The sequence below is a fragment of the Podarcis erhardii genome (assembly GCF_964252035.2).
Source record: "Podarcis erhardii genome assembly, chromosome: Z".
Lineage (NCBI taxonomy): Eukaryota > Metazoa > Chordata > Lepidosauria > Squamata > Lacertidae > Podarcis > Podarcis erhardii.
In genome coordinates this window covers 44217358-44240549 of record NC_138504.1, presented here as the reverse complement: position 1 = coordinate 44240549, position 23192 = coordinate 44217358, and the positions used below count along the sequence as shown (strand labels likewise).

At 45.0% G+C, this 23192-nt stretch overlaps 1 protein-coding gene across 5 annotated transcripts in view; it reads left to right on the top strand.

The window, feature by feature from the left end:
* The window catches only part of ASTN2 (astrotactin 2), a 658777-nt gene that overhangs the window by 459222 nt on the left and 176363 nt on the right, over positions 1-23192 (top strand). For 4 of the 5 annotated variants that reach the window (XM_081847443.1, XM_081847445.1, XM_081847447.1 and 1 more), the window contains 3 exons: positions 13574-13698; positions 14323-14427; positions 17040-17219. In XM_081847443.1, coding sequence (XP_081703569.1) covers positions 13574-13698; positions 14323-14427; positions 17040-17219 — 410 coding nt within the window. Of the gene's footprint in view, positions 1-13004; positions 13259-13573; positions 13699-14322; positions 14428-17039; positions 17220-23192 lie in introns of those variants that run through there. The other variant, XM_081847446.1, reaches the window with a different exon arrangement.

The window sequence follows — 23192 nt, the reverse complement described above, 5'->3', positions numbered from 1 at the left end:
TCAGGGGGATAATTTGCTGCTGTGTTGGCAGGATTTCTGGGAGCTGTGAACTTGACTTGAGGAGACTTCCACTTTAGAATAAATATTGGGATTCCGAACTGTGATGCACTTGATGGGAGTGATGGCTTTGGATGTGGGAGGGTGAGAGTCAGATTGTCGCAATTTCTCAGTCTCTAGCCTATCTCAAGAGAGTGGGATAAACAGTGTTGCATTTTAAAGCGTGCAAGAGGAAAAACAGTACTTTGGTACCTCTGGTTATGAACTTAATTTGTTCCGGGGGTCTGTTCTTAACCTGAAACCGTTTTTAACTTGAGGTACCACTTTAGTTAATGGGGCCTCCTGCTGCTGCCACACCGCTGGCACGCAGTTTCTGTTCTCATCCTGAGGTAAAGTTCTTAACCTGAGGTATTACTTCTCAGTTAGCGGAGTCTGTAACCTGAAGTGTTTGTAACCTGAGGTGTTTGTAACCCAAGGTACCACTGTATTGCCTAATCAGTACTCATTACCAAAACAATTGTGTCCGAACATTGGCCTATTATAACTTTCCCAAACACACATTCTGTGTTTCCTCCTTCTCACACCTTCTTGTTCTCTTCCTCAGTAATTAGGTATATTTTCATTTCATGAGTGTAAGCCATGGGTAGGCAAACTAAGGCCCGGGGGCCGGATCCGGCCCAATCGTCTTCTAAATCCGGCCCACGGACAGTCCAGGAATCAGCATGTTTTTACATGAGTAGAATGATGCTTTTATTTAAAATGCATCTCTGGATTATTTGTGGGGCATAGGAATTCGTTCATCCCCCCCCCAAAAAAAAAATAGTCTGGCCACCCACAAGGTCTGAGGGACAGTGGACCTGCTGAAAAAGTTTGCTGACCCCTGAAAAGCAATCACACACACCTTCCAACTCTTTGCCCATAGCAAGGAGGGCTGGCCATGAGACTTCTTTAGAATTGCAAAAACCCACAGACATCCAACAAGAAACTCTGCCTTTTCACAGTTGCTTGAGAATGGAAGTTAACTGGCGGTTTTGTGAGTAGTGCATTGTTCAAGGCATGTGCAGCCCTCTACTGGCTGAAACTTCTAACTGCACCTCTGGTTCTACTGTGTTCCCAGCTGGAAGACTGTGAGATGTTTCTCTGCCTTCCACAATCTCTGCAAAGCCATTTAGTGCAGCAGCCATTCACCTTTTCAGACCCAACTTTAGCCTAAACATGTGTTTTGGAAACTCCTTAATGGTTTCTTAGAATCCAGGTACTAACCTTTGATGAATAAACAAGACTACAGGTGACTTTCATTTTATTTGGACTGATTTCATTTCTTACACGATGGCTAAAGAACACGGTTGTCACCCACCTTGATCAAACACATGCATTTCTATGGAGCAGAATTCTAGAGTGAAAACCTTTTGGGTTCAACTCCTTGCCTTTTTAAATTCATATTGTTCTGGGGAAAGGGGGAGGACTGCTTTAGGGATGCTGTTATTTTCTGTATATGTTTGTATTTGTCCACCGTGTTCCTGAAAATCAATAAATATATTTGAAAGCGCCCATGCATATACATGCACAACTTAGATCTGTCCTTGAGTGAGAGATTTAGCATGATTGTGCAAGGAAAAACACATCGTTTTAAACCTGTTTCTGTGTGGGGTGAATATGTGATGCTGGATGGGAGGAGCTGCAGCTCACATAAGAGCAGGGTGCCTTGACAATTTGCAGGTCCAGAATTTCAGAGAGGGGTCCACAGCTCAGTGGCATTCTCTAGCTGAAGGCCCTTTGGGATCTACTGCTAATCGCAGAAGGGAATACTCAGGTAGATGGAGCAAAATGTATATGGCAGCTGCTTTCTACTTCCCGTTTCTGTCTTTGAATGTGCACTCTCAACCATAATGAGGGGAGCTGGATCCATTAAGAATGCAGTCTTGATTTTGCCCTGTTCCAGATGTTCACTCCCTCCCTAGCTACACCTAGAGTAGGTGCAGCCTGTATTGCTGTTCAGTCCATCCATGGCTTCTCCTCCTTCACCCAGGAATAATTTGATTATGTGTGTTGTGGGGAAGAAGAAGAAGAAGAAGAGTTTGGATTTGATATCCCGCTTTATCACTACCCTAGGGAGTCTCAAAGCGGCTAACATTCTCCTTTCCCTTCCTCCCCCACAACAAACACTCTGTGAGGTGAGTGGGGCTGAGAGACTTCAAAGAAGTGTGACTGGCCCAAGGTCACCCAGCAGCTGCATGTGGAGGAGCGGAGACGCGAACCCGGTTCCCCAAATTACGAGTCTACCGCTCATAACCACTACACCACACTGGGAGGAGGAATTGCTTTCAAGGAAGGGAGTATGATGGCAGAAAGAAAATGGGTGGTCCATTGCTTGTTTTCACCCCACACCCCTTTGATCCCACCACTACTTTGGTATGCAGCCTCGCCAGCAAACAAATGCTGTCCTTTTTTAAAACAGGGCGGGCATTCCTAATCTACACACATCTTGCACACACACACACACACACACACACACACACACACCTCTTTTCATTACCCCAACCCCTCAATTGCACATAGATTCTATTCAGAAATGATTTGATTTCTCTCTCCCCTCCCCCACTCCACCCCCCAATTCATATGCAGATAGAGCTTTTGGGTTCTTTCTATTCTTTGACTTCTTGCACTTTTTGGAAATCTGGGTTGCGATTGACAGCAAGCCAGGAAGGCCAGCTTCTGAGCATGTATGCATGTTTAATGTGTTCAGTTCTGGGCACCACAGTTTAAGAAGGATATTGACAAGCTGGAATATTTGCAGAGGAGGGTGACCAGGTGATAAAGGGTCTGGAAACAAAGCCTTATGAGGAACAATTAAGGGAGTTGGGTTTGTTTAGCCTGGACAGGAGGAGACTGAGAGATGACATGTTAGTCATCTTCACATATCTCAAGGGCTGTCAGGTGGAAGATGGAGCAAGCTTGTTTTCTGCTGCTCCAGAGTGGATGACCCACATCTATGGATTCAAATTACAAGAAAGAAAGAAAGAAAGAAAGAAAGAAAGAAAGAAAGAAAGAAAGAACTGTTCGACATTGGAACAGACTAGTTCAAAAGGTGGTGAACTCTGTTTTTGAACAGAGGTTGGGTGGCCACCTGCCAGGGATTCTTTATCTATGACTCCTAAATTGCAGGGGGTTAGACTAGATGACTCTTGGTATTCCTTCCAACTCTTGTGATTCTATGAATACCGAAAGGACTTAATGTGCATCTCATGCATGTTTGAATCTCTGACATCCTCTCTGAAAACTGCAGCCTGCATTGATCCCTCTTCCATTATCTAGGGTGGGATAATTTATGAGGGTCATACTTTCCAGTGGGGTATGCTTTGTTTCATCCCCGTCACACACCGGACCTAAGAGCAAAGCGAAATGGTAGTGCAGATTTCCACTGCACCTGCCTTGACTGACGCATCTTGCGTCTGCGTCCAGCATGTGCTTTGCAACAACATTCATCAGAGGCATAAATCTCCCTTGTCACTCCTATGTCTCTCCCAGAGCTGCTGTTGCAGAGTCAGCTTTCCATGGATGCTGGAGCTGTCACTTTGTACAAAAATCTATTTGCCAAGAGTTTCAGTGTCCACAGTGCACTGTTGCCATTCTTTTCACGGGCATGGCTAGAATTTTTTTTGTTGCGGGGCAGGGCTTTTGTTGGGGAAGGGGGGCAGAATCTCAGTTTGCTATGTATTTTTATTTATTTTTGTTGATTCGGGGGGACAGCTGCCCCTCTCTGCCCGTCCTTGGCTATGCCCATGATTCTGAATGTGCATGGGGTTGCCTTACTCTGAAGGTGCACATTTCATACCCTTGCTGTTTTGTTTAAAGAATAATAGAATCTGCAGCAAGAAGAGAGCATCTGATCAGTCTGTGGTGCTGGTGGAAGAGGGCTAAACCTTCCCCGCCCTCACCACACACACACACCATTTTCCTGAAATAACCTCACCTCCCAAGCAGCAATAGCCCCATGGGACAAAACATCCAGTTATTCTGCTGTCATGTTTTGCTTGGTCCTAGATGTTGAACTGCCTAACTTGGTAGTGCCATAGCCTTCCTGCCAATCATTCTCCAGGGTCTCACAAAGAGATTCTGCTTTCTATCTGGGATCCTTTTCAAGGGAGATGTCAGAGACTGACCCCTTGATTTATACATGTGATGAATGTTCTAGATCTCTCAGAAAGTGTTAGAGACCGTCATCCATTAGAGGGAGTGAATGGCCATCTGTTAGAGGCTCTTTAGCTGTGATTCCTGCATTGCAGGGGGTGGATTGAATGATCCTTAGGGGACTTTCCAACTCAACAGTTCTGTGGATCCTTCCCATATTCATCCATAGCAAAACTTTGCAAATGAACTGGTTTGCAAGTGCTGGTTTCGTTTAGCTGAGATAACCATTCTGGGTTCTCTTGGAGGGAAGAAGAGGGTATATTTTTCTTGTTGCCGTTTTTTCTGTCTTGAGCTCATAAGGAAGGTTTTCTCACCGCCTTGCTTTCCCTTTCTGTATAAACTGTCAGCACTGTGTCTTGTCTGGCTTACCGGATTGCAGATCAACAGGGTTATATTCAGTGTGGCACCTTTCATATCAGTTGCTGCTGCAAAGTGCCTGAAGCAAAGAATCTGAAGGGAAAGCAGGAGTGGTGGGAGAGAAGATTTGTCACACACATTCAGTGTGGGAAAGAGATTCAGGGTACTGTAGACTTTGGGTAAACTGATGGCATGAGTAGCAGATCAGACACACCAAGTATATAAGAGCCATAATGACTGAGACTAAATGCTGCTTGCATTGAAACAATTTGGGCGGGGGAAACTTTGTCTATCTGATTGCTATAGCATTGGCAGAACTGTTACGTCTTATCGAATTCTGAACCTTGAAGAAGTGGCTGCTGTTTTCTAGAACTAGTTATGAAACACCAGCTATCTTCTTCTTCTTTTTTGGCGATCACTCGTAGCCGAGTAAGATTGTCTTCCATAAACACGGTTTTACCAATGAGTCCGTAAGTGACTGTGGACGCCAATTCTGGATCCACACGTCCTTCCACAGTGGGGACATTGTTTTCCTGGCAGGAGCTGATCACAGAGTGGATTTGCCAAGCATGCCTTCCTCCTAGCACATTTCTCCCTTGCGTCCTGAGTTTGAGTGTCTTCAAAGCCCATGACACCATTGGTAAAGGCTGTTCTCCAACTGGAGTGCCCGCAGGCCAGTGATTCCCAGTTGTCGGTGTTTATACTACATTTTTTTTTTTTTTTTAGATTTGCCTTGACAGAGTCTTTAAACCTCTTTTATTGACCACCAGCTTGACGCTTTCCATTTTTAAGTTCGGAATAGAGTAGTTGCTTTGGAAGATGATAATCAGACATTGATAATGCCTTAAATTCTTACCCGGAGCGTGACGATCAACTTTGCTTGGGCAGAAAAGAGTCTTGAGATATCCGAGGCTTGCAGTGCAGTGGCAGAGATGGAGTCTAGTGATGTGGTGGATGTTTTGCTCTATAGGGGTTGGCATACCCACGGCTTTTTTTTTCAACTGGAACTTGCTGAAACTCAGGGAGGTGTTCATGGTGAGTTCTGGCACCTATTTTTCTAGAAAAATAGCACTGGGTATACCTAAATAAAGCATTTGAAAAGAGGTCATGGGTGATGGAGGCTATGCTTGATTTAGGCTGCTTATAGCATTATATCTTAGCAAATTTAAACAATAACAACAAATGTTGGGGAAAATACACAGTAAGACCATTCACTCACTCACTCACTCACTCACTCACTCACTCACTCATTGTGAATAAATAGTGATATGAATTCCTTCTCCCCACTAGCACTACTCAATATCTCTAAGCCTCCTGGATCTCATTCAGGACACTGCCTGTTAATATGCTTTAGGAAGCCTACAAGCAGGGCATAAAGGCAATAGCCCTTCTGTACTTTTTCTCTCTTTTCTATTCCTCCCATACCAAACCTGCAAATCCCCAGTTCAGTGGCATTCTGCTTCCAGGTGGATATAAAGAGAGTAGAGCTGAAAGAACATATAGCAATTAAAAAAGGGCAAGACACTGACTCATGGTACAAAGAAATCCAATTAAAAAACCAAAAACAAACCGGCCACAGTTGCTGTAATATAGCAACAAAAACCAAAATGTGCATATATATTTTTTAAAAAAACTTCCAGATAGCAGCGTCCACGAAACTACCAGCAAAAGCTGCTGCTGCTGCTGCTGCTGCTGCTGCTGCTGCTGCTGCTGCTGCTTCAGAAAAGCATATATAATATAAATGTACACCAATATGCCAAAGGCATATTGACATATCGACTCAAAGAGAAATGAGTCCAAGATGGATGGAAGTTTCTAAAAGGAGAAATATTGAAGGCCCAAATGTAGACCATTCCAAAAAGAAACAAACATGGGAGGCATCTAAGGAAACAACTGTGGCTGCATAAGGAGCTCAGAGATGAGCTGAGAGTTAAGTAGGGCATGTACAAGAAATGGAAGAAAGAGGAAATCACAAAAGAGGCATGCACACGGGTAGCCAACAGTTGCAGCGATAGGGTCAGGTGGACTAAAGCTCAGTAAGAGCTCAGGCTTACAAGAGAGCATAAAAATAAAAATAAATAAATGTTTCTTTGGCTATGCCCAAAGTAAGAGGAAGAACAAGCAAGTGGTAGGTACTCTGTATGGGAAAAAGAGAGAAATGCTATTGGGTGATAGAGGAAAGGTGGAACTCCTCAACACCTACTTTGCCTGTGTCTTCACCCAAAAGGGAAGCACTGCCAAATCTGGTGATAACAGAATAATGGATATAAGGATGGAGCTGCACCCCAAGATAGGAAAAGAGCTACTAAGGGAACATCTAGCTATGTTGTTGTTGTTGTTTAGTCGTTTAGTCGTGTCTGACTCTTCGTGACCCCATGGACCAGAGCACGCCAGGCACTCCTGTCTTCCACTGCCTCCCGCAGTTTGGTCAAACTAATGCTGGTAGCTTCAAGAACACTGTCCAACCAATCTAGCTATGTTAAATGAATTCAAATCTTCAGGGCCTGATGAGCTGCATCCAAGGATACTAAAGGAGCTTGCGGATGTAATTTCAGAGCCTTGTCTATGAGCTTTGAGAATTACTGGAGAACAGGTGAGGTCCCTACAGACTGGTCGTGGGCAAATGTTGTCCCCATATTAAAAAAAAAGGCAGGGGGAGAAGACCCAGGTAACTACCGACCGGTGAGCTTGACATTGGAAAGGTCCTAGAACAGATAATAATAATAATAATAATAATAATAATAATAATAATAATAATAATAATTTATTATTTCATAGAATCATAGAATCATAGAGTTGGAAGAGACCACAAGGGCCATCGAGTCCAACCCCCTGCCAAGCAGGAAACACCATCAGAGCACTCCTGACATATGGTTGTCAAGCCTCTGCTTAAAGACCTCCAAAGAAGGAGACTCCACCACACTCCTTGGCAGCAAATTCCACTGTCGAACCGCTCTTACTGTCAGGAAGTTCTTCCTAATGTTTAGGTGGAATCTTTTTTCTTGTAGTTTGGAACCATTGTTCCGTGTCCGCTTCTCTGGAGCAGCAGAAAACAACCTTTCTCCCTCCTCTATGTGACATCCTTTTATATATTTGAACATGGCTATCATATCACCCCTTAACCTCCTCTTCTCCAGGCTAAACATGCCCAGCTCCCTTAGCCGTTCCTCATAAGGTATCGTTTCCAGGCCTTTGACCATTTTGGTTGCCCTCCTCTGGACACGTTCCAGTTTGTCAGTGTCTTTCTTGAACTGTGGTGCCCAGAACTGGACACAGTACTCCAGGTGAGGTCTGACCAGAGCAGAATAAAGTGGCACTATTACTTCCCTTGATCTAGATGCAATACTCCTATTGATGCAGCCCAGAATTGCATTGGCTTTTTTAGCTGCCGCGTCACACTGTTGGCTCATGTCAAGTTTGTGGTCAACCAAGACTCCTAGATCCTTTTTCACATGTACTGCTCTCAAGCCAGGTGTCACCCATCTTGTATTTGTGCCTCTCATTTTTTTTGCCCAAGTGCAATACTTTACATTTCTCCCTGTTAAAATTCATCTTGTTTGTTTTGGCCCAGTTCTCTAATCTGTCAAGGTCGTTTTGAAGTGTGATCCTGTCCTCTGGGGTGTTAGCCACCCCTCCCAGTTTGGTGTCATCTGCAAATTTGATCAGGATGCCCTTGAGTCCATCATCCAAGTCGTTGATAAAGATGTTGAATAAGACCGGGCCCAAGACAGAACCCTGTGGCACCCCACTTATTTTTCAGAAATCCATGCTGACTATTGGTGATCACAGTATTCCTTTCTAGGTGCTCACAGACTGTTTGCTTAAGGATCTGCTCCAGAATTTTCCCTGGTATTGATGTCAGACTGACTGGGCGGTAATTATTTGGGTCCTCTCTTTTCCCCTTTTTGAAAATAGGGACAACATTTGCCCTCCTCCAGTCTGCCGGGACTTCGCCTGTTCTCCAGGAATTCTCAAAGATGACTGCCAGTGGTTCTGAGATCACATCTGCCAGTTCTTTTAATACTCTTGGATGCAGTTCATCTGGCCCTGGAGACTTGAATACATCTAAACTAGCCAAGTATTCTTGTACTATCTCCTTAGTTATTCTGGGCTGTGTTTCCTCTGCTGAATCATTTGCTCCAAATTCTTCAGGTCGAGCATTGTTTTCTTTACCGGAGAAGACTGAGGCAAAGAAGGCATTGAGGAGTTCAGCCCTTTCTGTGTCCCCTGTTTGCATTTCACCATCTTCTCCTCTGAGTGACCCCACTGTTTCTTTCTTCTTCCTTTTGCTACGAACATACCCATAAAAGCCTTTTTTGTTGCTTTTAACCTCTCTAGCAAGCCTGAGTTCATTCTGTGCTTTAGCTTTTCTCACTTTGTGTCTACACGTGCTGGCTGTTTGTTTGAATTCCTCTTTGGTGGTTTCCCCCCTTTTCCATTTTTTGTACACATCTTTTTTTAATGTTAACTCAGTTAAAAGTTCTTTAGATAGCCACCCTGGCTTCTTTAGGCACCTTTCATGTTTCCGTCTCATTGGTATTGCCTGAAGTTGTGCTTTTACTATCTCCCTCTTAACAAACTCCCAGCCATCATGAACTCCCATTCCTTTTAGTATTACTGTCCATGGGATCTCACCCAGCACTTCCCTAAGCCACTCTGGGCGGCTTCCAACAAAGATGAAAAGATGAAACAAAGATGAAAAGTACACTAAAATCTCACATATTAAAAACTTCCCTGAACAGGGCTGCCTTCAGATGTCTTCTGAATGTCAGGTAGTTGTTTATCGCTTTGACATCTGAAGGGAGGGCGTTCCACAGGGCGGGCGCCACTACCGAGAAGGCCCCCTGTCTGGTTCCCTGTAACTTGGCCTCTCGCAGTGAGGGAACCACCGGAAGGCCCTCGGAGCTGGACCTCAGTGTCCGGGCAGAACGATGGGGGAGGAGACGCTCCTTCAGATATACTGGACCGAGGCCGTTTAGGGCTTTAAAGGTCAGCACCAACACTTTGAATTGTGCTCGGAAACACACTGGGAGCCAATGTAGGTCTTTCAAGACTGGTGTCATATGGTCTCGGCGGCCGCTCCCAGTCACCAGTCTAGCTGCCGTGTTCTGGATTAGTTGTAGTTTCCGGGTCACCTTCAAAGGTAGCCCCACGTAGAGCGCATTGCAGTAGTCCAAGCGGGAGATAACTAGAGCATGCACCACTCTGGCGAGACAGTCCGCGGGCAGGTAGGGTCTCAGCCTGCGTACCAGGTGGAACTAGTAGACAGCTGCCCTGGATACAGATTTGACCTGTGCCTCCATGGACAGCTGTGAGTCCAAAATGACTCCCAGGCTGCGCACCTGGTCCTTCAGGGGCACAGTTACCCCATTCAGGACCAGGGAATCCTACACACCTGCCCGCCTCCTGTCCCCCAAAAACAGTACTTCTGTCTTGTCAGGATTCAACCTCAATCTGTTAGCCGCCATCCATCCTCCAACCGTCTCCAGACACTCACACAGGACCTTCACCGCCTTCACTGGTTCTGATTTAAAAGAGAGGTAAAGCTGGGTATCATCTGCATACTGATGAACACCCAACCCAAACCTCCTGATGATCTCTCCCAGTGGCTGCATGTAAATGTTGAAAAGCATGGGGGAGAGGACAGAACCCTGAGGCACCCCACAGTAATTGAACAGTAACTGAACAGTAGGGCTGTGAACATTTAGAAATGGATGCTGTGATTACTAAGACCTAGCATGGGTTTCTCAAAAATAAGTCCTGCCAGACTAATCTCATTTTTTATGGAGTTACATGGTGGATCAGAGCAATGCTGCGAAATAGTGTATCTTGATATTAGTAAGGCTTTTGACAAAGTCTCCCGCAATATTCTCATGAGGAAGCTTGTGAAATGTTGGTGGAATGTGGTTAGGTGGATTTGTAGCTGGCTGGCAGACTTAACCCTAAGAGTACTCACTGATGGTTCATCGTCATCCTGGAAAGAAGTGACAAGTGGGGTGCCACAGGGTTCTGTCCTAGGCCCATTGTTGTTCAATGTCTTTATGAAGAAATTGAGGGGATGCTCATCAAATTTGCAGATGACACCAAACTGGGAGAGATGGCTAATGTTGAGGAAGACAGAATCAAAATTCAAAATGACCTTAACAGATTGGAGAGCCGGGTCCAAGCTATCAAAATGAGTTTCAATAGGGGGCAAATATAAGGTTCTGCACTTAGGCAGGAAGAACCAGATGCACAAATACAAGATGGGGGACACCTGGCTTACTAGTAGTACATGTGAAAAGAATCTAGGGGTCTTGGTGGACCACATGCTCAACATGAGTCAATAGTGCGATGCAGCAGCAAAAAAAGCTAATGCTATTCTAAGCTGCATCAACAAGAGACTGTGTTGGATATTAGTGAGTACCGTATATTTTCCAACTCACAAGGTGTCCAGCAAGCTCCTCTGTGTGCGTCACTCTGCACAGTGTTGCGAGTCCTTTTGGAGACAATCACTGATGCAATAAACTCACTTCACACCCATGGTTCAGGCAATAAAGTTTATTGCTGGTTTGCAGCTTAATGGTTCTGTACATCATTAGCCCATAAATTAGTCACTAGCATGCTGCTGGGAGAGTCCGCTTCTGAAGATGGTTCTCTCCCTCCCAGCAGAGAGAGCAGAGAGAGAAAAGAACAAGCTCAATTCTTTCTCTCACTCTCTCATCCAGGCCATAAGAACTCTGCGCATGAACATTACCTCATGCTTCTGACCTTGAAGCTACCTGCTTCTAGATAGTTTACATGACATGGTGCAGATAAGGAATAACTATTAGTTTCAGTTTCATATATATCAACAGTCTAGTGTCCAGCTTAAGGGAAGTCATCGTCCCACTCTATTCTGCCCTCGTCAGACCACACCAAGCGTGCTGCCTTGAGTGCCTGGGGCATGCATGCATGCATGCGTGTATGGTGTTGGCAGGCCCACAGCATGCTGATGTTACTTGCACACATCATGCGAACGTACCAATGTGACATGTGCACACCCCGCAGTGTGCACATGCCACCAAGTGGAATTGGGCGGGGGGTCAGCCCCTTCATTTAAAATTTGTGGGTGCCTGGAGATCCAGGGCCGTGCATGGTTGCTGCCTATGAAGCACACCTGGAATACTGTGTCCAGTTCTGTCCACCACAATTTAGGAAGGATCTTGACAAACTGAAATGTATGCAGAGGAGGGCAGCTAAGATCAAGGGTCCAGAAGCTAATCCTTATAATTGAAGGAGCTAGTTTATTTAGCCTGGAAAAGAGGAGACTGAGAGGAGATATGATAGTCATCTTCAACTATCTGAAGGGCTGTCACATGGAAGATGCCACAAGGTTGTTTTCTCCTGCTCTGGAGGGTAGGACTCCAGCCAATGGCTTCAAGTTACAAGAAAGTAGATTCTGACTAAACACCAGAAAGAACTTTCTGACAGTAAGAGCTGTTCGGCAGTAGAACAGACTCCTACTAGAGGTGGTAGACTTTCCTTTCTTGGGTGTTTTTAAGCAGAGGTTGGATGGCCATCTGTCATGGATGCTTTAGCTGAGATTCCTCATTGCAGGGGGTTGGACTAGATGACCCTTGGGTCCCTTCCAGCTCTAAAATTCTATGATTCTGTGATATGTGCTTAAATATCCACATCAAGAGCTCCTTGATGGTGGTTATGTCACGTGTGAACATAATAGGAAGAACATAGGAAGGAAGTCATGGTTCATCCAGACTTCCTTTGTTGCTGTTTCCAGGCACAGGTCCACACTTGAACATGCCGTGTCATGTCCATGTGCTTCCCACTCTCCCTCTGAGCACTTTCCCCACAAAACCCACTCTCTACCGCTGAATGCAAATCCGCAGAAAACCTGAACTGATGTTTGTTCTGACTCAGAAATAAAGAGTGGCTTTTCATAGAGGAACTGCCAGGGCAAGAAAATAAAAAGCTCTTACACACTGTGCCTTAAATCACAGACCTTTGCCTAGAAAGCGTTGGGCAAAAGGTAAGTGTTGTAGCTTGTGCAGAGTTTCATTTTGGCTTCTGTATGTGTATTTTAAAGAAAGAATAAAAGGGAGGAACAATACAGCAGACCCCGAGGGATCTAATTATCAGCTCCTGTTTCTTGGAGGGGAAATCCAGGTTTGAAGCTGAATGGCGGTGTCACATCTCAAAGAGGCAGCGTCTGTCTGCCTTCCAGAGTACATCTGCAGAGTGTTCTGGGATGAGGTTGGCGGCAGCCATCCTCCCAGACAGCAGCCTTGCTGAACGTTCCTTTGCTGAGTGTAAGTGGCTCCTAAAAGCCAAGGCACCAGGCTGACTGCCTCGCGGCACTCCCTGGGCAGCCCTGTTAGTTACTTGCACCTTGTGGTGGAGAACCAGTGGTAAGGGGAACTCATTATTGCATCTGCAAAACCATAACAATGCACTCGAGCAACTTGAAAGCACAATGTTTTCAATCTATCTCCACCACCACCAACAGACAAAGATGGTCTGGACAAGACAGAATGCCAATAGGCAAAGACTGGAGCATGTAAAATAAACGTAGCAAAAGTAGGGATGGTTTTGCTACTAAGCTTGCCACCTTCTGGTTTTAGGAAACTCAAAGCATTTTACGGTGAAGCTTAAACTGGAGAGGGGTGCCTCTCATTATGAGAGAATCAGCATTCATTGTTTAAAATGCTGCTGTTGTCCGGGTGCAATCGTAGAGGTGAGGGCAATGTACTTGTAACCTGTCCTTTACTGCAAGTTGGGACAGTATTAGCCGCTCTAGAGTGTGTTTTAAAACAAAGAACGTAGCAAATGGTTCATTCTACAACAAATCACAGGGAGGCAGTTGATTACCTGAAGAGTTGTATCACTGAGGTTTCCCTCTCTCCTTGCACACACACATAAACAAACAATTTCTCTTTTACACAAATGCACCCTTTGCTTAATGTCTCCTACCACCTAACACTGTGCTCAGATTCTCTGCCCAGAGGGCACCCAGATCATTATTTTTGAGTTTTCTGATTTCTTTCTGCAGGGAGAATAATTTCATCAAGGACTTTCCCCAGTTGGCTGATGCGTTGATGGTGATCCCGTTACCAGTTGAGGAGCAATGTCGTGGTGTGCTCTCTGAGCCACTTCCAAATCTCCAGCTGCTCACAGGTAGGAGACTTGGACATAGCTGCAACTCATCTGAGTTCTAGGTGGAGGGGAGTTCTTATTAATGCCCCGTTGGGAAGGAAACAGTTTAAGCTGATGGAGTGGTCACTGCCACGTGAAAAGTGCAGGAGAGGCAGAGCCAAAGGCAGCTGGTCTTTCAGCAAAGCCAAATGCATAGCGTTCCTTCTTTCCCTCTGTTGCAGCCTGATGGAATAGCTGCTACAGACTGACAGCTGTACATGAGCCGAGGGAAACTGGTCTATTGGCAGAGCCCTGCTTCTTCCCCTCTCCCTTTGCACTTCCCACAGATGCCACAATTTTTGTGGCTGGAAATTACGTTTTTCTGGATAATTTCCAATTCTTATGCCATGTTAAGTGATGTTTCTTCTAAAACACACACCCTGTTGGTGCCAATAAGCAGGGCTCTGTCTTCACCTTGCCTGCAGCCTGTTCATTGAAGAACCCCAGCAGTGACTATTGTTATGAGGCTGTGATCTCTGTTACTGCACGCTTCATAATCCCAAAGTTTGTGACAATGAAATAATCCTGTGGGAGCATAAGTAGACAGCTCTCCTCTCTGGCCACCTCCTGCCTCTTGTGCTCTGACTCCAAATTATTTCTTCACAGGTGATATCCGGTATGACGAAGCCATGGGCTACCCCATGGTGCAGCACTGGAGGGTCCGAAGCAACCTGTATAAAGTAAAGCTAAGCACCATTGCCCTCTCAGCAGGTGAGAACAGCCACATTACAGTGACAATTGCAAGCTGGGAGACAGCTGTAGTTCTTTGCCAGAGACTTCTGCTGCAACTTGCAATGGTTGCAATGGTAACTTCTCAGTGGCAGTATTCGAAACTCCCATTGTTCTAGGAGCATTTTGTGACAAGGTATTTCATTAGTGCGAGAAGTTTCTGAGCTTTGGATGCAGAACTGTGCCTAAGATTTCAGATTAAAACTACAGAGTAGGAGGAAAGGAGGACCTTTTTCCACCTCCCCACTTCCAGCTGCTCTCTGAAGACTGGAGAAGACACCCTCTTAATAATATTAGGGGGGTGGGCAGGGGAAGGACTAGAGCATGTGAAAAATAAACATAATATTTTGGCTGCAGTTCATTCATTTTCACCTTTGTATTCTTGTTGTAAAAACGTGCACCTAGACATTCCATTGCTGCACCCATATTGTAGGTTTAAGGTCCCATTTAGCTCCTAGATTTCATGTCGCAGCTTCTAACATTGCTCAGTGGTGATACATGTGTCACACACATCCATCAACTAGCTTCCTAAAAGACTAGCAAAACACATGCCTGGCTATTGATCAGGGATGGGCATTTCAGCAGTTTCTGTACACATCTGCAAGGGAAGCAGCATTAGGGATACAGAACAGCATATTGTCAGCTTAGAGCAGATTCACTGAAAATAATTGACAAGACTAACTTAGGTCTGTTAGTTTCAGTGGGTCTGCTTAGGTGGCTATAACCTGTAGGAAGCTGCCTTATACTGAGTCAGACTATTTGTCCGTATTGTCTTCATTGACTGGCAATGGTTCTTTGGGATTCCAGGGTCTCCCTAGGGATTGAACCTGGGATGTTTTTCATGCAACGCAAGAGCTTTACCTCTGAGCTAAAACCATGTCTTTAACAATGATTTAAGAGCCTAGTCCTCATGGTTCCATTTAGCTCAGTATTGTCAACCCTGACTGGTAGTGGTTCTCCAAGGCTTCAGGAGTTCTCATTGCCAGCCCCACCTGGAGATGCCAAAGATTTAGCCTGGGATCTTTTGCATGCAGAGCTGATGCTCTACCACTGAGGAATACCCCTTCCCTAATAAAGGATCATAAGAAGCGGCCATATTCTGGTTCAGGCTGTTTATCCATCTAGCCCAGTAATGTCTAGTCTGGCTGATCTCAGGCACGGATGGCTCTGCCTACTAAGATTCTTTCACATCACCATTTACTTGGTCCTTGTAACTGGAAATGACAATGATTGTCCTTGTGGTCTTCTTCCCGTGGCCTTCTGCAGGCAAGGCCTATTTTCAGTAGCAGACAGTGAGATGGGGCAGTAAAGATGCTGCTGTGTAGGGGGAGGGGCAAGGTGGTGTCAAAATTGGTGCTATGCAAACACACCAACACTATAATAGCCCATGGAGGAGAGGGCTATCTGTAGCTAAGCTCTACTTCCAGAGGTGAAAGCAATAATGCTTCTGAATCCTAATCGCTAGAAACCACGGGAGGGGAGAGTTGCTGTTGCACTCAGGTCCTGCTTTTTTGTTTCCATGGGCATCTGGTTGGCCACTGTGAGAGCAAACAAGAATGTGCTCATTTTTTTTGTATTTACCACCCAATATCTGTGTAAGGCCATTAATTTCATGTTCCCATTTTTCAGATGAGATGCCTGAGGCTGAGAGTGACTTGGCTGAATTAATCAGCATGTCTATAACATATCCGAACTCAGGTTTTCTGAGTTCTCTTATTTTTAAGGACAACACTGTCTGATTCTACTTACAAAGTACAGTCATCAGGCACTCTTTGCCTAGCTGTGGCATCAAAATCTTATGGTGATGGTTCTTTAGCCCTCTGCACACTCCCACCAGAAAACATGCACTATTCTGTGTTTTACACAGTGCATGTTTACATTGTGCAACTCGCATACATGGAAGAGAGTAATGGCCACTAACCTGGATGGCTTTGAAAGAGGATTAGATAAATTCATGGAGGTTGAACTGTTATCCATGAAGGCTACGCTCTGCCTCCACAGTTGGAGGCAGTATACTTCTGGATCCCAGTTGTTGAAAACCACAGGGTGGGGATTGTGGTCAGATCATGCATGTGGGTTTCCCACTGGCATCTGGTCAGCCACTGTGAGAACTGATTCAGTAGGCTCTTCTTATGTCCTTATGGTGTTATCCCATTCTTTGGAATTGGTTTTGGGCCCCATTTATCTAAAAAGCAGCCCCCCAGAAAACCCGGTGGCAGGTGATAAACAAATACTCACTGATCTTGCTGTGTTGGTTGCCGAAATGGCTGCACTGAAGGTCACAGTCTTGCAAAACAGGTCCAATGGTGTAGGTTCGAAGGTGGGCGTGTGCAGAGGGGTAAAGAAGAGCAAGCTTCACCTGAGGAGTCCTTACGGAAACAGCAGTGCAGCAAATAGAGCACCCAGTTCTTGAATCTGCTTGCCAAGCACCAAAACTGGAATTTGTAGGAGAAACTAATAGAGAAGGAGGGCACATTGAGCAATTGGTCAATAGTGTATGTGAATGGTTTCCTTCTGTTGCATTGTTTCTTAACTTAAAAAAAAAAAAAATCTGTGACATCCCTCCTCTTCCTCCTCCCTCTTGGCTCTTACAGGATTTTTTAATGTCCTGAAGATCCTGAACAAGGACAGCAGCCGTGAAGAACTGCTCTACTTCATTCAGCAGTATGGCTCCCACTACATAGCAGAGGCCCTCTATGGATCTGAGTTCAGCTGCACCATCCACTTTCCCAGCAAGAAAGTGCAGCAGCAGCTCTGGTTCCAGTATCAGAAAGGTAAGATGCTCCTAGAGGCTAGCAGAAGTTTTCTCGCTTACTCCCACTTTGCTTTGCATATCACGAGTTCTGCCTATTTCCTTCTGTTGCATGGCTGAGGAGAGGGCTCCTTTCCAGTGCAGGAGCCTGGGGCCACCACTTTTTTTCTTCTCCCAGATGCACACCTCTCCCCCACCCCCACCAAGTCCATCTGCGCTCCTTGATTTCCGCCTGCAAGGCTTTCGCTTTCTGTCCTGTTTCTGAGCCCAACGCGCTGCGATCCTTGTCATCTGCTTGCCAGCCCTCTGAAAATTGCTGAGGGTGATTTGAGTAGGTTTCTATAAATGTGACATAATTGAGCTGTCTGGGAATGGTTCCGTTTTATCGCTTGCGACAATGACGGTCTTTAAGGAAGTATATTAATTCAGCAGCAGACTCATTGTGCAGTGCCATAAATAACCAGACACATCATTAAACAGGGCAATAAACTTTGGGACTTTGAAGTGATACAATTAGGTTATATTTCTAAAAGTTCAGTGATTTGCAATAGCCAGCTTGTTTGCCGCCTCCAGAAAACTACATGGCCACCTGGTTTTTGCAGCTTGCCTGCCACTTACCATTTTCAGAAAGTTGGGCCACACTGCTAATCCCAGTCCCCTGCTGGTTAAATCGTATAGCTTGTTGTGAAAACAAATCTCCAGAAATAATTGATCAGGGTCCATCAGCATAAAGCCCCATTGTACATGAGATAAAGATCCTCCTCAACAATCTGTTTGTTGGTGACACAGGATGGAACTGCAGTGCGCTGGAATTGGGGGGGGGGGTTGCTCCCTAGGGACATTTGCCTCACTCCTTATCTGCTGGTTTATAAGGCTGTTAGCTATGATAGCTATCTACTGTCTGCAGTCTGGGATTGGGCTGTGCATTGCATCCAGGAGAAGAAATGGAACACTGCGAGCATAATATACTTTTAAAGTACATTTGAAGCATATCACCCCCCACTCCCAAGAATTCCGGGCACTGTAGTTTGTTACAGATTGATGGGAATTGCAACTCTGTGGGTGATAAACAGCAGTGCACATAGTTCTTGGGTGGGTGGGTGGGTGGGTGGGGAGTGTTTCAAATGTGCTTTGAAGTTATTGTGCATAGGCAAGTTATTGTGCATAGGCAACCTCATGCAAGACAGTGCAGGTGAGTGAAATCCACAAATTGGATTTAAAACAGTGTGACCCTCCCAACCATTTCCTGGACAGTCTTTTCCCCTCCCGTGTTTCCCTATGTGTTGTGTTTTGTATAAAATGCATTCAGAACTCATCTAACCCATTTGCTTCAGTCTTAAACAATGATAAATGGCAACTTCCTGGTGCTGCCTTACTAGAGAGTAGGGAAAAGTGAGTGTGTGCTCCTCCTTCCATGCCATTGATCTTACACACCGTATGATTTCTGGGGAGACTTAATAATTGTTGATTATAATGATGGTATGAATGAGTAAACTAGACTGAATCCTGTAGGTTAGCAGTGCAGGTTTGTGTAGTAAATCCGGTGTAAAGTTCAGCTTGGTTGAGGGGTTTGCGCTTCAGTGAATTCCACTCTGTAGCTTTCTTTAAAAAAAAATATGTAATGTCCTTTCCCACAAAGAGAAACCTTTACTTTTCTGCATCTCGCTTTTTTACTTATGACAATACAGCAGTGGTTACCAGTGTGGCACCCATGGGCACTTATGTGCCCACAGAGGTGTTCCTTGGTGCCCACAGGGCTCTCCATTCCCAGTGACCTTAAGTTTGGAAGAAGAATCCAATAGGATAGTATTTGTGTGTGGTGCCCACAGTCAGTTCTCCAGTTTGCCAATTTGACCATGGGGAGCAAAAAAAGGTTGTCACCCCCTGACCAACAGAAAGATTTATTGTAAATTATACAAATAAGCATCTTTGCATTTTGCGTCAGGGCAGGTTGTTGTGGCATTTTTGCTTTCAATAACCTGGCTTTCAAATAATGTAGAGTTCCTTCTTGGGAAGTAGCGTAACAACTGTAGCTGAGAGGGTTTGTGAGGGTTGAAACCAGGTTATTGTTTCTTTGCTTATCATTTTTTAATGCCTTATTCTTCCACAAAAGAGCCAACCATTGTTATCTTCTCTCCACCCACCTCACCCCCAACCTCACAACAATCCTGTCAGGCTGAGTGTCACCTAGCAAAGCTTCATGGCCGAGTAAGGATTTTAACCCAGGAGTCACTGTTCTAACTCCTATACCACACTGGTCCTCAGTTATATACTAGTTGATTGAAATCACAAGACCAGGACAACAAAACACCAATGAGTGATCATGTTTCTGGTATCTGCGGTTCTGTCATCTAATTCCTCTTGCATTGCTTCACCAGTGTGAGGGCAGAAGGAGAGAAACTACCCTGACCTTTTTTTTTAAGGAGAAATAATTTGGGGAAATTGCAACATTTCACTGGGGACAGCCATTACACCAGCTACCGTCTGCCTCAACCATCCCATCCTAAACATATGCAGCTGTCCTGGACTGATTCATATTGTCTACTTTGAGTAGCTCTCTCTATGTTCTTCCCGAGTTTGGAGATGCTGGGGACTGAACCTGTTGCTGAGCCTATATACCTTAAGCAACACACCTAAGGAAAAGGGCAAAGAGTTCCAAGATGGAAGATTAGTGGAATGGCTGTTGTTATCACAGAGACACATCTCCACCACTCTAAAACAGGGATGGGGAACATTTAGCCTTCAAGAAGTCCTCCAGTTACCATTATCCTTGACCACTAGCCATCCACAGAGGGGTGAGGGGGGTGGCAGGGAGTTAGGAGTCCAGCACCTGAAGGGTTACATCAGGCTTCCTCAACCTCGGCCCTCCAGATGTTTTTGGCCTACAACTCCCATGACCCCTAGCTAGCAGGACCAGTGGTCAGGGATGATGGGAACTGTAGTCTCAAAACATCTGGAGGGCCGAGGTTGAGGAAGCCTGGGTTACAGGTTCTCCAACACTGTTTTAAATTCATCACACAAGATCTTCCAGTATTGTAAAATGCTGTAAAACAACACACTTGGCGACAAAGATGTCACAGCTGAGCCGTGGGACACCCCATTAGTTCACCATTTAAGCACAAAATCATGTTTATATACGGTAGGTGTGCTGAGTATATCCTCAGAAATTGACCCTTGACTACGGGATTAATTTCCCTGAGATTCAATGCCCAAGCTTGAGAGCTACCACTAAAGGTGTGTGTCCCTGATCTAGGTGAAAATACACAGTCCTTCATTGGAAGATTCGGAGAAGAGCCATAACTCAATGGTCGGGCATCTGCTTTGCACACAGAAAGTTCCAGGTTCAAACCCCAGAAGCACCAAAACCTTTCAGAGCTGCTGTCAGTCATTGTACACAGTACGGAGCTTGATGGACTGGTGGTCTGAGTCAGTATAAGATAGATTCCTATACACCCAAAACACATAGAGTAAATATGAATTCTTTGCTTCTTAATGCTTTAGAGGAGATGGTGGAGGTCTTCTTAAATGGCCCTACTTTTACCTAAAATTTCTGCTGCAGTTGCTGCAAAAAAAGAGAGAGAGATTATGTTCAGGCTGCTTCTCTTTGTGTTTAAGAAATAATAGGAGCCAATACAATAAAGGAAAAGAAACCCCTAATATCTGAGTAGCAGGGAGTCAAACTTGATGAAGTTACCCTGTGTACGCCCACAGGAATTTCTGTTTGCTGCTGTTGCAATTACTGCATCTCCTAATAGCACAAGAGAGAATGCTTCTGTTTCTTCCCTACCTAGCAAGCATAATTTGTTTTTAAGACCTTGTGAAACAGACCTGCCATTAAGGGGGAGGGAGGAGGCGAGAGAGGAGATGAAGTGTTTTTAATAACACCAGCTTTTTCTCTTCTTATTATTTTTGCAGTGAACATTTAATTCAATTTCCTCTCTATTACTCAGCCTTCTGAAAACACAATGCACCCTCAAGCACACAGCCAGAAACAAAAGGCACAGCAAAACACATTTGTGCAAGTGACAAAACAGTTACCCAGCTGTTTATTAATCCACATATGTGTATACCAATAGCGAATGTGGGTGAATGAGTGCCTATCAGTGTTGGAAGCGAAACAGGGGCCACCCCTACACCAAACTCAAAATGGTTTCTACAACACTTAGGTGTGCCTCCCTGCATACACAGACGTGTAGACATTTTTAGGTTAAGAGAAAGGTAATGGGATGAGATGTGTGGAACCAAATGTAGCCCCAAGGGAGCTGACCGTGCTCAGCTGTCCAGAAGGGGAACAACACTTCATCTCAGTTGAAAGAGGAAAATGGACCCAAGGAGCAGAGGCATTCCTGTTAGGGGCTGAGGATATGATTCAACATTTGTTTGAAATTAAGGGATCTGTGGTAGGCCCCGTTTGTATTATACATTCAGATCATTATCATACTACTTTAAGTGCTCATCACTTCCCCCAAGGAATCGGAAGCTTGTTAAACTGCAGTTCGCTATTCCCCTCACAGAGCTAACAATTCTCAGAGTGGTTTAACAATACTTTTGTAAACTGCTTTGAGGATTTATTACAATTGAGCAGTACAGTCAAACCTCAGAACTCAAACGTAATCCATTCCGAAAGACCGCCTGACTTCCGAAACATTTGAGTTCAGAGTCGTGGCTTCTGATTGGTTGCAAGAGCTTCTTGCACTCAAGAGGAAGTTGCGTCAGACGTTCGAGTTCCGAGGAACGTTTGAGAACCGGAACACTTCCGGGTTTTTGGCGTTCAGGAACTGAGACGTTCGGCAGCAGAGCCGTTTGAGTTATGAGGTTTGAGTGTTTATACATTTTATGAAAATAATAGTAATATTTCCCTTTTCCCTGGGAACTGTGGTTCTGTGAGGGGAACAGGGGTCTCGTAACAACTCTCACCACCCTTGTTGTTGTTGTTTGACTCTTGGTGACCCCATGAACCAGAGCATGCCTTGGAAACTCTCACTTTCTTCTCAAAGCTTCTCCTTTTTTATGTCCATTGAGTTTTCTTGGCAAAATACTGGAGTAGTTTGCCAGTGCCTTCCCCGCTCAACACCCTTAGCTTACTACATTTCCCAGGATTCTTTTGGGGAAGCCAAGACTGTTTCAAGTTGTATGATCCAGTTTTAAACATGTAGCCCATGTGAATCATCACTCAGTAAGAACTCTGGCTTAGCAGCTGCTTGCAAAAGCAATTCTCTCCTCACCAAAGCAGGAAAGGCCAATTCAGAGTTCTGCTTTGCCAAGAGAGGCACGTGGACTGCAGCTGGGGTAGAAATGTCCTGTGTCTTCCTCCATCTGTGCTGAAAACAGGACAGCAGAGCAGATGCAAAGAGCCCCCCCCCCAACACAACATACAGCGAGCATGTGGGGTGGACCTCTGTGAATCACAAATGCACCATAAACTAAAATGTGCTGTTCCTCTTCCCTCTGCCCATTTGCTGTCGGGAGAGTGGAACAGATGGTGGGCTTTGCTTAAACTGCAATGTGGCTATTTGGCTAAAGCCAAGGCAGTCAAGTGCTCTGTCAGCAGAACAGAGTGGGCTTTAAGTCCACTTAAATGAACCTATGGCTTTCCCAAATGCTCTCTGTAGTGGGATATTGACTACAAAAGATGCTCCCTGGAAGAGCGTATGCGGCAAGTGCTTATTTATAAAACACAATATTGCTTCTGCGAATCAGTCTGGCACAGGCTGTGTGCAGCAGCCAGCTCATAAAAGCAAACATTTCAAAATGGCAAAAAATAATAATAAAAAAATATTGATAGGCAGCAGCTATAAATGTAATGTTTATAGAAGGGCCGTGGGTGAAGGCAGCACAGCAATTAGACAGAAGAGACACACACATACCCCAATCCAGGTGATTATTTGCAATCTCAGTTGTTTCTACATACTGAAGCCATTCTTTGTCTCTCTGTTTGGTATAAAAGCTCACTGGCAGGGCCCACCCATTAAAGCGAAAACCCACACAGGAAGGG